General features: G+C 48.7%; 1 protein-coding gene across 3 annotated transcripts in view; it reads left to right on the plus strand.

Annotated features, from left to right (window-relative positions):
• FAM53B (family with sequence similarity 53 member B) overlaps positions 1–14077 on the plus strand; it is a 43978-nt gene that overhangs the window by 14228 nt on the left and 15673 nt on the right. For all 3 annotated transcript variants that reach the window (XM_033065818.1, XM_033065819.1, XM_033065820.1), the window contains 3 exons: positions 1949–2181; positions 5170–5221; positions 11676–12349. In XM_033065818.1, coding sequence (XP_032921709.1) covers positions 2113–2181; positions 5170–5221; positions 11676–12349 — 795 coding nt within the window. In that variant the 5' untranslated portion in view covers positions 1949–2112. The remainder of the gene's footprint in view (positions 1–1948; positions 2182–5169; positions 5222–11675; positions 12350–14077) is intronic.

The following is a 14077-nucleotide window of genomic DNA, read 5'->3' on the forward strand; positions in this document are numbered from 1 at the left end:
CTGATACCTGCGAGAGCGCCCTGGCTGCGGTGTTGGAGGGTGGTGGTGGCTGCCAGCTTGGAGCAGTTTGCTGTGCTGCCTGTCATTAGGGCTGAGATAATTGCAGGGGATGCAGAGGAGCAGGGAGGTGTGATGGTGTGTGCTGCATCCAGGGCAGGGAGCCTCTGCCTGTACTTGTGCTGCTCCTGCCTGGGTGTGTAGCCGAGTCTGCTGCTGCAGCATTAACCATCACCTCGGGGAAGGGTAATTATTCCTGAAGAAATCATTCCTGGTGAATGTGCTTAGCTGCTTTCATGCTGCTCTGAACCCCTGTTTGATCTTTGTGCCCCAGTGTCCTCCCAGCACAGAGAGTTTGTCACTGCAGCAAGCACTCCTATCTCTGGCAGGATCAGGGACAGCTGAGATTGTGATAGATAGAAATCACAGAATCACAGAATGGTGTGGTTTGGAATGCACCTCAAAGAGCATCTCAATCCACCTTCCACTGTCCCAGGCTGCTGCAAGCCCTCTCCAACCCTGGACACATCCAGGGGCAGCCACAGCTGCTCTGGGCACCCTGTGCCAGGGCCACCCCACCCTCCCAGCCAAGAATTCCTTCCCAGTTTCCCATCTAACCCTGCTCACAAATTATGTGTCATTTTGACACTCTGAAATGTTTACTTTTCTATTTGACAGTTTTCATTTGGTCACTGGGTTGCCCAGAGGTTTGTGATGTAGTTACCAGTAAACTGTAAATTATGAGTCCACTGATGTGCCATAGAAAGCTGGAGACTGTACTGGGCACCTTTGGGAACAGTAAATCTTCAGAAAATGTATTGATTCCCAATCTTGGCTTTGCACTCTGGATGAACTTTGTCCTCATAAAATAATAGAAGGTGATTTTTCTTCACCAGCCAGCTGGCCTTTAAATGAGCTACTCTTAACACCACTGCAAGCTCTAATCCAAGCAAACATGGACAGGATGATTTGGGAGCTGGGAAGAGCAGCCATATCAGTTTGGAATAAGGGTTAATACTTAGTGGAATATTTTCATTTATTATCCTTAAATATCACAATTGGCTTTGAGTGGATAGTACAAGATCAGTGTTTTATGCTCTTTGGATTGTGCAAATGGTGGGTTTGGTTGTTTGCATTAACTGCAAAGCAGCAAAATAGCGAAACAGGATTAGGGGAGTGATTTGGGGAAAACGCTGATTTCAGTAATCAGATTTGAGTTGCAATCTGTCTGCTTTACAAGGGAATAATCTGATGGGGAGGATGCCAGGAGGTGAGGCAGGGCTCATGGTCAGGGCTGGGCAGTGCTGGAGGAGCTGCCTTGCAGTTTTTTGCTAAAACTACCTAAGAAATAAGTGAAGATCAAGAGGCATGGTGTGGCCCTTAGGATTTCAGGGCAAGGAGCTGTCTCTCCTTCCTTGCAGAAAACCCTTTGCCTTGTGTTTTTCCCTAAAGGGCTCTTCATAGATTGGGAATCATGGAGTGACTGGGGTGGGATTGGTGCATCCAGGGGATTTCAGAGCCATAATGATGCTGGAGAGGCTTTTTCTGCTGGACATCTGCTCCCAGCTGGTCTGGGGGCAAAAGGTTTCTGTGAGATCAACCTGGAGCTTTAATAATCTCTTCTTTCAGTGTCCTGGTATCTTCAATATAGGGGATGTGAATCTCCTTTTCAAAAGGAAAATTCAGAGGAAACTTTATTAATTTGACTGAAATACTTGTGGATCACCTTGTGTACCTTGTGTGCTTCCAGCAGCTCCCCCGAGTGCCCCATCCTATGAAACACCTCTGTGCTGATGGGGAGCAGACACCAACCATATTTAACATCCTAAAATAAACACACCCCTCAACCAACCACCATCAGGGTGTTTTTTTGGGCAGTGCTTGCCCCTTGCCCAGTGCATCCACCCTCCAGGGCAGTTCCCTAAAGCTGTTCCTCTCTCTCTTTGTGCAGGGAGCTTTCCACACACCGAGGCTGTCCCTGCACATCCCCTGAGGAGCTGGCAGGGCCCAGCCTCTCCTGGGGGAACATGGACTGAAAGAGGAGCTTTGCCAGCCCCATCTGCCAGCACCCCTCTGCCTAGACCCTGATGGACTCTGAGGCAGGACTGCATTACCATGGTGATGATCTTAACCAAAACTCGGGAAAACAAAGGTGCTGACTCCGTAACATGCAGGACTGAGCTGGTAAGCTTTGTGAAATCTCTGCTCAAAACTGTTTTTCTGCCAAGAACTTTGCTGTGGCTTTGTAGTAAGGGTTTTCTTTCCTGCAGGGGTGGGTTGTAGCACTGATTTCTACAAAGCTGCATTAATATCCAAGGAGAGGTGATTAGTAAATGATTGGAGTGCTGTGGCTTTTGCATATTTGGATTTCAGGAAGCACCCAATGGGATAAACAGTACCAAAAAAACCAAATCAATGCTGTGAATAACACAGGTGAGAAGTTGCTTCACTGACAGCGAACAGATGCTCATCATTAATAGCAGGATGAGCAAGTGGGAAGGAGGATTAAGTGGGAGATGGTGAAGGGCAGTGCTGTGGTGCTTAATTTCTCTGGGAGCCTGGAGAGGTGCAAATCCACCATGCTGAATGAGCAGGCAGCAACAAAAAAACAAATTATGGGTGGCAAACCAACTAAAGGATGCTGAGTGTACCTGTGGGAGGGGGAAATGAGGGGCAGCATGGCTGGAGGCAGGATCAGAGCAAATGTTTGGTGATGGAGAGCCATCAGAGCAAGGCTGGCTGTGGACATTTGCCCCTGTGTTCTCCTGGAGAGATGGATGGGCATGGTCTGAGCAGAAAGGCAGGGTGCTCTGAGAGCCTCAGATAAGGGTGTGCAGGAACATAGCAGGAAGCATCTGGCAGGATGAGCCATAAATGGGCATTCTGAACATGAAAGAAATATAAATGCCTGGGTTTGCTGAGGATGACAAACTGTCCAGCTGAGCTCCCAGGCAGAGAGCACGGTGTGCTGGGGTGAAGGCAGGCTGCCCTGGCAGTGAAAGGCAGAGGAGAAGGTGAGCAAGAAAGAGGCAGTGGAAAATTCTGCCTCAAAAGGGTGAAATTTGGGAAGGATATTGATACATTTAAAAAATACCCTTGCTGTAGTGTTAGCTCCTGCTGGGAGGGCAGCATCTCCCATGGCTGCTGCTCAGGGTGGGAAGGGGGAAGCCTGAACATTCAATGTGCCCTGGAAGTGTGTGGGGCAGCTGAAGGGGAGCTGCAGAGAGGCAGATGAGAGGAATTTCTTCTCCTCCTAAGAGAAGGGCTGGGTGCTTGGTGTGTCTGATGGCAGAGCTGTAACACAAGACTTTACCCTCGCTGTTTGCTGAGTGCTTCCTGCAGTTCTGGGGCTGGGGCGGGAGTGCAGGGACTGTCCTGGGCACACAAGGTGAGTTGCTGGGTTGCCTGGACTGTTAAATTGGGGCAGACAATCCCAAGAAGGCTGATCCACTGAAGAAAGCAAGGGTTTTTCTGTTGACTTCATGAGGAAGGCCAAGAAGCAAAACCCAAAGGAAATGAATGTCTGAGCACTGGGGCAGGATCACCTGCCAACAGCCAGTGGGGCTCGTTTGGTTCAGCTCCCAATTTGGTATAAAGACAAAATTCTTACAAAATGGTAATTATACTCAATATGGGACATCTGTCAGACTCCTCTCCCTCCTGCCTTTGCAGACAGTGTCTGGTCTCTGGGGCTGGCACACAGATGTGCACTGGCACAGCTCCTGCCTTCTCTGGGGCTTGTCCCACTTCCATCTTTGCTCCACTTTGGCTGCTCCTTGGAGACAGCTGCCTGTCCTCTCTGCCTCCTGATTAATTCTGCTGATGGATCATAAGGTGGGGCTTGGCAGATGGAGATACCCTTACTTCACCTAGAAAAGTGGCACATGCTCCAAAGGTGACTGACCCTTATTTACCTTCTCCACATCTACACCCAGTAGTTGTTTAATGCCTCCTATTCCTTTATACTCAGTATTTCCAGCATTCTGTATATGAAGTGGGATCCTTTATTTTATTGCCCAGGTGCCAACATTTGGTACATTATCATTGTTGTTGTTATTATTATTATTACTGCTGTCCTCATTATGCACTGGAGATGCTGGAACAGAGAAACTGTGGCTGTCCCATCCCTGGAAATGTCCAAGGCCAGGTTGGATGAGGCTTGGAGCAACCTGGACACATGGAAGGTGTCCCTGCCCAGGTGGAACTGGATGGCTTTAAGGTCCTTTCCAACCCAAACCATTCTGAGATTCCATAGTTGTGTGAGCAGGCAGCATGTGAAACGTGGATCAGCAGGGAAGGTGTGAGTGCAGTGGCCTAATGCCAGATAAAACACAATTATGGCAGTGCAGATGAACGTGGGGGCTGTGCTGGTGCTTCCCTCAGATGATGTAAAGCCTCAGTCAGATGGGATGGTGTTGCCAGGATAGACACTTCAGAAGCCAGAATATGGATATTTTTAGGGGTAATAAAGGAACAATTAGTATGAAAGTGTGTTTTTGCAGGCATAGCTGAAATGGCATGCAGCTGTGGATAACATATTGATTTATTATATGTGAACCCATCCATGCTCATTTTTAGAAGTCTGATGGTGTCTCTTATGCTGTCAAGAGGAAAATTCTTGGGGAAAAAAAGAGTGTAAAAAGCAAGCAGGATTATTTTGTACCCATACAGTGGCATTTCCCCCTATTTTTAGTGCAAATCAGCACAATCTGAGCTCAGACTCCCCAGAAGTGCTGAGGTGAGGACGCCTTGCCTTAGAAACACATTATATGCTTAAAAAAGCTAAATAGCTGCTTTGTACCTAGATGGGAAGGCTTTAATGGGCTTGGATGAGGTTCAAGATACTACTTTTGCTCCTTTATTACCCAATCCAGGATTACCACTGAATTGCAGCTCCCATTTGAGTTTCTCCAGAGTTTTGGGGACCTTGCTGCATCTTTTCCCTGAGGTGAGGGCTGGCTGCAGGACGTTTGATCTGCAATCTCAGGCTTTGGCAAGGACTCTGCACAGCATTTAATTCAAGTTGATTTCCTTGGGGAAAGGTGACTGGGTCTGTGCCCTGGTCCCTGCTGGAGCAGGGCCATGAAGGCTTTGCCCAGGCTGGAGGCAGGATGGTGCCTGGTGCCCAGGTCCAGGCTGCGAGAAGTGAATAGTTTTTCTGGTTGTTTGCAGCACACTCCAAAGATGAGTCAAGGACCTACCCTCTTCTCTTGTGGCGTGATGGGTAAGTAACAGAAGCTTCTCTTTGTGTTTCCTCTGCTCCGGTTCCCTCACAGGGATGGGCAGGGAGATGTCCTGACTTTTGGATGTCTCCAAAACCACTCCCCTGCAGACTCTGGGGTGGGCACCCCTCTATCCCTGCTGTGGGGGCCCACCCCAGCACACCTGTGCCACTCTCCTCCCCAGAGGTGCTTGTTGTGCCCTGTTGCCATTGCTGATTGAATTGCTTATCTCTGTTCCCCTCCCCTTTGATACATTTGCTTATTTTTAGAGCTGCTCTTACAGTTGAGATTATAAACATTTGGGGTCTGAGGTTGTGTTTGAGTACCCAGCCTGAGAGTGTGGTTCTTGACTGTTTGCATGATGCAAGCAATAAATAACAGCATTTATACACCTGGCACAAAGTGGTTGGACAGACCTCAAACAACAAAGAAAATGTCTAATTTTTGCCGTTGACAGTAATCATGATATAATATGCTTGATACCTTTTATGTCAGAGCTTGCTATCAATTTTTAGGCTGAACAGCCCCCCAAATGGGTGGAGGATTGGTGCCTTGGCTGATGATGCTGGAGAGCTGATAGTGCCAGAGGATGAGCTGTTGTGTTGTGCTCTTTGGCGTTCGTAGCGGGGAGCCAATCACTGGGCGAGGCCTCAAAACCCAATTAAAATTGTAGGTCAAGTTTGAGCCAAGCTCCTTGCTGTGAAAGCCAATCCCTCACAGACAAAGAGGCTGCCCCTTTCTTCGTGGACACAACTCTCATTAGCGTTAATGAGAGCTGGGCACATGCACTGACAGGAGATGTCTCCCAAACTCTCTGATAGCTCCAGCCTTTGGGAGGGTGGGGAGATGGAGAGCATTTGTGGTTGTTTTCAGGGCAAAATCACAAGCTTCAAAGTCCAGAAGGGATAGAAACAGCCCATTCTCTCTCTCCTGCCTTTCAAACTTGAGTGAGGAACAAAGAACCCAAATCAGATGGTTTTGTCTTGCACTGTGGCACTGGCAGGCTCTTCAGCAGATATGCAGAGTCTCTGCCTAATTGAGAAGCAGCCTGTCTTTAATAGCTTTGACAGAGCCTTCTGCATTTTCATAGTGCTGCTGTGCTGGTCTTCATGGCTGCCAAATTATCCTTCTGAGAGAACTGAATGTCACCTCCTTGACCTCAGCTTGCCCTGCCGTGGTCTCTGTCCTGCCCAGCCAAGAGGAGTCCTTCCCTCATGTGAGGGCATTGCTTGGCTTGGGTTTCATTTTAGTTATCCTCCCTGAGTGCTCTTCTTGATGTCCCCAAATGTGGGCCACAAACCCAGAATGGAAGCTTGCTTGACTTTATTTAAATAAGTTACTATTGATATGCAAAACTTGGGGAATATTTCAGGTCAAAGTCCCTGTTGGTGGAAAGCACTGAGATAAATAAACACAGTGAAGTTTGGACTGGTAGCACAGACAATATGAGGCAAAGACTCACAGTCCTATCTGTGTTGAAGGTTTGGAGAGAAGTTGGCTGATTTTTGGGGACAAAAGGGGATCTTAGAAAAGAGTCTTTCTGGTGCCTTTGGGGCACCTTTGGGCAGGAAGGCAGTTTACTTCTGAACCCCATAGCCATGGGGCAGCAGGGGAGAGGGAAGCTCAACTTCTGCCAGAGAGAACATCATCCAAACCCTGGAGCTTTTCTTGTAAGGTACTGAACACTGCAAGAATCTGGAAATGGATTATAGGTTGTAACCAAACTCAGTATATTGAGTAAACATTATAAAGACTTGATGTATTGGATGATACATGGCTAGGTCCAGTTCTCAGGGTGACCTAAATAATCTTTTGGTTTTTAGATTTGTGAGAAATATTTCTGTCAGGGAAATGATAATATTACTAGAAAGATTGAGTTTTATCTTTATATAGCCCTTTGCCTGGAGGAAGATTAAAGGTGAAATGCCTAAAACTATAAATTCAACAACTACTGCTTTCCCTTCTCCTTGATGGGTCCTTGAAACACTCAGGAGTGTAAGAATTGTCCTGTTGATGGATAATTTGGGTTTTTTTTCCCCTCCTTTTTTTCCCCTTTTCCTTCCTCAGCAGTCTCTGTGGCAGGTTCCCAGTGAAAAAATATCAGTGACTGTGCTAGAAAAAGGTGGCATATTAGAAAAAGGTGGCATTAGGGTGGCGAGGGCCTGGCACAGGTTAGTGGATGCCCTATCCCTGAAAATGTTCAAGATCAGGTTGGATGGGGCTTGGAGCACCCTGGGGCAGTGGAAAGCATCCCTGCCCATGTCTTTTGCTATCCACCCAAAGACAGAAAAATTCCAATATAGGAAGTCAAAAGTAATGGAATCCCAGAATGGTTTGGATTGGAAGGGACATCAAAGCCCATCTTGCTCCACCTCCTGCCAGGGCAGGGACACCTTCCACTGTCCCAGGCTGCTCCAAGCCCTGACCAACCTGACCTAGTAAGAGAAGCTCAGTGGGTGTGTGCTGACAGCCACGACCTCCTGTTTTCTGTGTAAGCAAGAAATTATCTCTGAGGGAAGCTGCAGGCAGGGTTTCATTGAGGCAGTGACAAGGTGCTTGCACATGCAGGATCCCAATCCCAGCCCTGATTGTAAAAGGGAGGAGGAGGATGATGATGGCTTTGATCCCATCAGGGACAGATCCTGCACTCATCCTCTGGGAAGTGATCCTTTCAAAAATTTCTGTTTTCCCTTGGAGGGCTCTCTCAGAGTTTGTCTCAGAGCAGGGATGGGGCACACAGGTCAGCCTGTCTGTCCTTTGGCACTCTCAGTCACTCCTGCACTCGTTTGGCAGCACCATCATTCCGAGCGTGCCAGGGCAGGGCTGCAGCCTTGGGCTCACTGCTGCACAGCTCTTTATTGGAAGTGGCTTTTCACCATCCTTGGGTGATACCAGGAGAAAAGCCAGCTCTTGGAATCATTAAAGTTGGAAAAGACCTCCAAGATCATCAAGTCCAACCTTGAACTCCTTCCTGAGGGTGATGAATGCATCCTGAAAGCACCTACCAGGCTTGCATGCCTCCTCTTTCTGACCCAGGGTTTTCTGGAATTTCGGGGTGTTTTTTGGAAAGGTTACCACTGTGGAGCATCTTGGTGCACAAACACAAAGAGGAAAAGCTGTGTGGGGAATTCTGTGAGGTGCAGCTGAAGCAGGAACACCTCTCCAGAGGATCCCTTTGAAGAGCTGGGCACGTTTCACTGTGGAGCTCGGGGATTTCCCTCCCCTGTGCAGGCTGTTGGCACAAGGGACCCACAGCCCACAGATGTGTTTAGTCTCCAGAGTAGATTTTGGGGCTGTTGTTTTCATTTTCCATTGAAGCACAGCTCTGCCCATCGTATTTTCTTCTTATTTCTGCTCTAGGAAAGCTCCTTTGCACTGCCATCAACTAATTACAACCATTAAATGTGTTCCACACTTAGAAATTATCTCCTGAACATAAATAGAGGGCAGTGGAAAATGCAGGCTGCCTTTTGCCCTGTGCACAGGGACTGTGAGACCAAAATTCGACTTGAACAACACAGAAAAAAAAAAGGAATTGGATGTGCACCTGTGCACAGACAAATGTTTGGGTTAGGTTCCAAACAGAATTTATCTGCCAAAAAAGATAAGAAAAATTGATTGAAACTCCTAATTGCTTTACAAGTTGCCATAGTAAATTATGTATTAATGTAAATTATTTCATGGGAAAAGAACGTAGGGGAAACTTGAGCAGAAGGATCATGCATTATGTATAAAAAGGAACTGTAAAAATATTATAGCAGCACATTTGTGTGGCTGTAGTTAAAGTTGTGTCAGCGTTTTGGTTTTACACTCTTCTCTGTGGTTATGAGTGGTCGTTAAAATTTACTCTGTGTCACCAGAGGAGCTCAGCAGTCATTTAAAAAGCCCAGGGCCATCACTGAGCTGCAAAGTGCCTGATGTGTCCGTGTGCTGCTCCTGCAAAACCTGGAGCTCAGCCCTTGGAAACGTGGCTGTGATGCTCTGAGGGTGGCTCCCGTTCTCCTTGGAACAGTGCAGAGCTCTCAGGGATGGAGGACAGCACCCATCTCCCCAATTTTGGGATGTGACTCCAGCCCCACGAGGGTTTGTTTGATGTGGTGAAGGTTTTGTGAGAGAACAGCTGGGTTTTGTTAAGGTGTCAGTGTTTATTTTTGCAGTTTTAAGTCAAAATCCAGAAGTAAGATACTATTTCATCCAGGGATACTAACAGCCAAGAAGGACCTGTTTAAGCAGGGCAAGAGCCCCTCAGGCTGCACTTACAGCATGCTCTGGTTGTCCCTTTGTTTTCCAATAGGCAGAGTTTTCCAGCCAGGCAGCTCACTTGCAGACCAAGGGGTTCTCATGGTGGGTTTTATCCTGGAACAAATTGCTGCCTCAGGGTAAACCAGGCTGAGGTTTGTAGTTTAAGAAAATTAATACATGTTTAACTGCAGCAGAATTAATGGCTCCAGTGCAATTATCCTTATCAACGTGCGCAGGATGGGAATCTTATGTCTTTAAAAACTGAGCAGAAAACCAGCTGCTTTTCCTCAATAAGGCTTTCCAGAGTTCTTTAATTATACCCTCGCCCCTTAGACTGCTCCATTTTCAATTTTTTTCAGGGCAACCTGCTTCCTATTTGCACTAAAAACCCATTTTCTGGACTGTGTGATATTTTGGGACTGGTCAGTGATGGCTGGGGACTCGGAGCGGCCAGGTTGTGCCAGCTCACATTGTGCAAGGGGAAAAGCAAATAGCCCCAAGCTGGAGCTGGGGATAGTGGTGCTTTTACCATTTTCTTTGCCAGGTTTGGAAGATTTATAGCTGTTTGTGCTGAAGCAGGGGTGAAAGAGGAAGGTGTCCCGTATCCTCCACACCAAGGCCTTTTGTACAGTCTCCGGCCAGAGGATCGTGGCAGCTTGCCATGAAAAATCGGCTTCTATTTCTGTTTCTTTTGTCTGCTGACCTGACCCAAGAAATCTCTCTGCTGGCAGCACAGTACAGAGGAAAAATAATAAAGATCTAAACATAGATGGAGTTGTCTAGCGCAGATTTCTCACTTTTCATTGTGTTTATTAAAATGAGGAGAGCAACAGTTGAAATGCCGTGCGGTTATTGCGGGCAGGGCCAGGCTCTTTGTGGCTGGAGCTGTTATGGCAGCAGCTGGAGGCAGGGAGAAATGGGAAAATCCTCCAGGAATGGTGCAAGGGGGCCCCAAATCTGACCTCCTCACTCAAAACCTTCATTGGAAGCGTTCTGCACCGTTGCATCTTCCCTATCAGGCTGGTACCTGCAGCTGCGGGCTGGGCACGGCTTTTAATTCATCCTTCAGTTGCCTGAGTGGAAATACCCAAAAAGCCCCCCAGAATATCTCATGGTTTAGATACAATCATGTGAAACTTGGCAGCAACGCTTCTCCAGCACGGCTGGGCTCTGTTTGCAGCAGCCAACGACAAAAACAGGCACTGGTGAGAGGCTGTTGGCTGATGACTTTTTTCCACTGCAGCAGCCGGCGGGGTTGTCCTGCCATGGTTTTCCTGTTGAGGGTTGAAGGTGTATCTGCAGAGAGCCCCGTGCTTTGCAGGGCAGCCCAGCCCTGAGGGTGCTTTTCTTTCTTCTTTTGCTGTTAGTTGGAATGGGATCATCTTCCTGAATCCTCTTTTCCCAATGGGGAGTTGGGGAAGGGTCTGGAGCACAAGTCTGATAAATACAGCTGAGAGAGCTGAGGGGGCACCTTCTCACTCTCCACAACTCTCTGACAGGAGATGGGGAGTCTCCTTCCAGGTAAAAAAGTAATAAAACAAGAGGAAACTGCCTCAAGTTGCACCAAGGGAGGTTTAGATTGGGTTTTAGAGAAAATTTCTTCATGGAAAAGGCTGTCCAGCCCTAGGGCAGTGGTGGAGTCCCTGTCCCTGTAGGGATTTAAGATCCATATGGATGTGGCCCATGGGGACAGGGATCAATGGTGGCCTTGGCAGTGCTGGGTTAATGGTTGGACTTGATGATCCTAGAGGGCTTTTCCAACCTCAGCCATTCTGTGATTCATGTTTTTTAAATTCAGCTGTAAATTCAGGCAAGTTTTAGTTGTGGAGCCCAGGACAAACCACACAGATTTGAGACATGGTTTAGCACAGAGATAACCAATAGCCACAACATTTTACACCGCTGAATTCCCCTTAGCTAGTGCAACCTGGAATATTCAGAGGCATGTTTTTATCTTCTTCTAGCAGTTTTGCTCCTGCTGGGACTGTCACTTTGTCTCTCTCTCCATCTACACCACACAACCCGCTCTGCTGGCAGTTTGGGAAACCATATTCCAAGAGTTAATTAATTTGCACTGGAAAACGTCCCATATGCTACTCTTTTTGTTTATGGACGTCGAAAGCGAGTCGCAGAATTAATTAACGCTAATGCCTGTGCGTGTGTGTTGTTTCTTTTTTTTTTCCCCCTTTCCTTTCTTTCTCCCTTCTGAACCAGAAAATGACAGATGGAGAGATCTCAGCAGGAAATGTCCACTCCAGCTCGAGCAGCCGGGCGCCAGCATCTGGGACTGCCTGTCGGACAAGGGCGAGGAGGGCTCGCGGTGGCCGAGGGACGCGGCCGCCACCTGCTCCGTCACCAACCTGATCAAGGACCTGAGCCTCAGCGACCCCCATGGCCACCCCTCCGCCCCTCCCAGCAAGCGCCAGTGCCGCTCGCTGTCCTTCTCGGATGAGATGTCGGGCTGTGGCACCTCCTGGAGGCCGCTGGGCTCCAAGGTGTGGACGCCGGTGGAGAAGAGGCGCTGCTACAGCGGCGGCAGCGTGCAGCGCTACTCCAACGGCGTGGCCACCATGCAGAGGAGCTCCAGCTTCAGCCTGCCCGCCCGCTCCAACCCTCTCTGCGGCGGGCAGCCCAGGAAATCAGCTGCTGGAGGGCACGGCGGGGACAGGGTGGACATTCAGAGGTCCCTGTCCTGCTCGCACGAGCGCTTCTCGTGCTCCGAGTACGGCGCGGCCTGCACGCCCGAGCTGGGCCGCCGCGCCGCCGGCCTGGCCCGCAGCCGCTCCCAGCCCTGCGTCCTCAACGACAAAAAGGTCGGTGTCAAGCGGAGGAGGCCCGAGGAGGTCCAGGAGCAGCGGCCCTCGCTGGACCTCGCCAAGATGACCCAGGTGAGAGGAGGTGGTGCCGTCCCGCCAAGGGGCTCAGGTGTTCTCTGCTTTGCTCAAAAGCCTTCAGCGGCCTCCAGGCCTTCTTCTGTGCAGGCAGAATGGCCCCTTCCCTTCTAAAGGGATTTCTTTGGCAAGTTCATGCATTTCTCTTCCATGCTGGTTTTTGCACGCCTAGTACACTGTGTCATCATTTCCTTCTGGCACGGGTTTTGAGGAGGAGTGTGTTAAACCCCACGTTTTTGAGTTCAGGGGAGAGGAGCCTTGAGCCTGCCATGGTGAGATGAAGGCAGCAGCCCAAGGCACCCAGGTCTGGCTCTGTCAGGTGCCGAATTCTTACTGCTACAGGCTTTACTTGCTCTTAGGTTCTGTAATTTTCCACTCTGGAGATGTTATCACGTTTCATTTTCAGTTGCAAGCACAGAGCGCAGCCTCTCTCTTCGATCTGCTGCACAGAGCCAGATAACAGATCTCAAGCACGATCTGTTGGGAGGATTTTGTTCCTTGGTCCTCTCCCTGCTGGACCAAGTGACTGGACATTAGCAAGAGACAGAGCAGGAGGCTGCACTGAAGGACAGCGTTTCCCTTCCACACTCATAAGATTTCCTGCAGTTTTATGATTTGACATTTCCCACATCAATAATTTACAGTCACAAAGTCAATGACACCATCAGCTTAGTGTGGAATGGAGATAATGGGGAGTGTGAAGGCCCCAGGGCTCTCACCGTGGGAGCAGGGACACGCTGGCCACCTCCCAGGGTGGCTGTCACCTTCTGCTGGCCTTAAAATTTCCCCCATGGTTTCAGTTCCATGTGGTCGCCTGCTGTGCTTCACCTGTGTTGGGGTGTTTGCCCTAAAGGTTTTTTTGGGGCCAGCAAAGCCTGTTTGGTGCAAGGCATCCCCTTGTCTGCAGAGAAACTGCTGGGAGAAATTCACTGTATGGGTGGGATCCAACATTGTGTGTGCATTTTTGCCTTACAAGAACATGATATTTTATGGTGTTCTGTGCTTGGCAGTGCAGAGGGTGTTTGAAGGAGTGCAGTGGTATTGGAGGAAGAGATCATCTTTTCCTCCTCCAGAGGAGCTTAGAGGATAAAAAGGGCGAAGGAGTCACATATTTGGGTGAGATCAGGCAAAAAACATGAGGATTGCTCTTGTCTTTTCATAAATCACAGCAACAACATTTATTATGCCAAGCTTATTTTATTAGATAATAAGCTGGATGGACAGTAAAAACCACGTACATGCATTGTTATATTTTAGTAGCCACAGGGTGGAATAGCATAACTGCCCTCTGATTTTCTCTGTACAAGCAGACAAGCATCATTTCACTTCCTAGGAAGTGCTCAAGGCCTGGTTGGATGGGGCTTGGGAAAACCCAGTTCAGCAGAAGGTGTTGCTGCCCATAGCACAGGGTGGAATGAGATGGGCTTTAGGGATCCTTTCAGTCCAGACTATTCTGTGTTTCTGTGGTATGATGGACAGGGAAGGAGGAGACTGTCCAGGCTCTGGATGGACAGAGCTTTGTTCCCCTCTGAGGATGTTCTGAGGCAGCTTCTCCATTGCATCAATCCAAGGGGGAAAGTTTGTTGGCTGGTTTGAAAAAAGGGCTTGGCCAAGGAGATCCTGAGGGTCAGCAGGAGCTTCCCTTTCCCTCCAGTGGATGCTGAGCCCAGGCACATGTTTATAATTTGGATGGCCGTGGCTTTGACATGGGTGGGTGATCCAAAG

The sequence above is a fragment of the Catharus ustulatus genome, chromosome 8, assembly GCF_009819885.2.
Source record: "Catharus ustulatus isolate bCatUst1 chromosome 8, bCatUst1.pri.v2, whole genome shotgun sequence".
Lineage (NCBI taxonomy): Eukaryota > Metazoa > Chordata > Aves > Passeriformes > Turdidae > Catharus > Catharus ustulatus.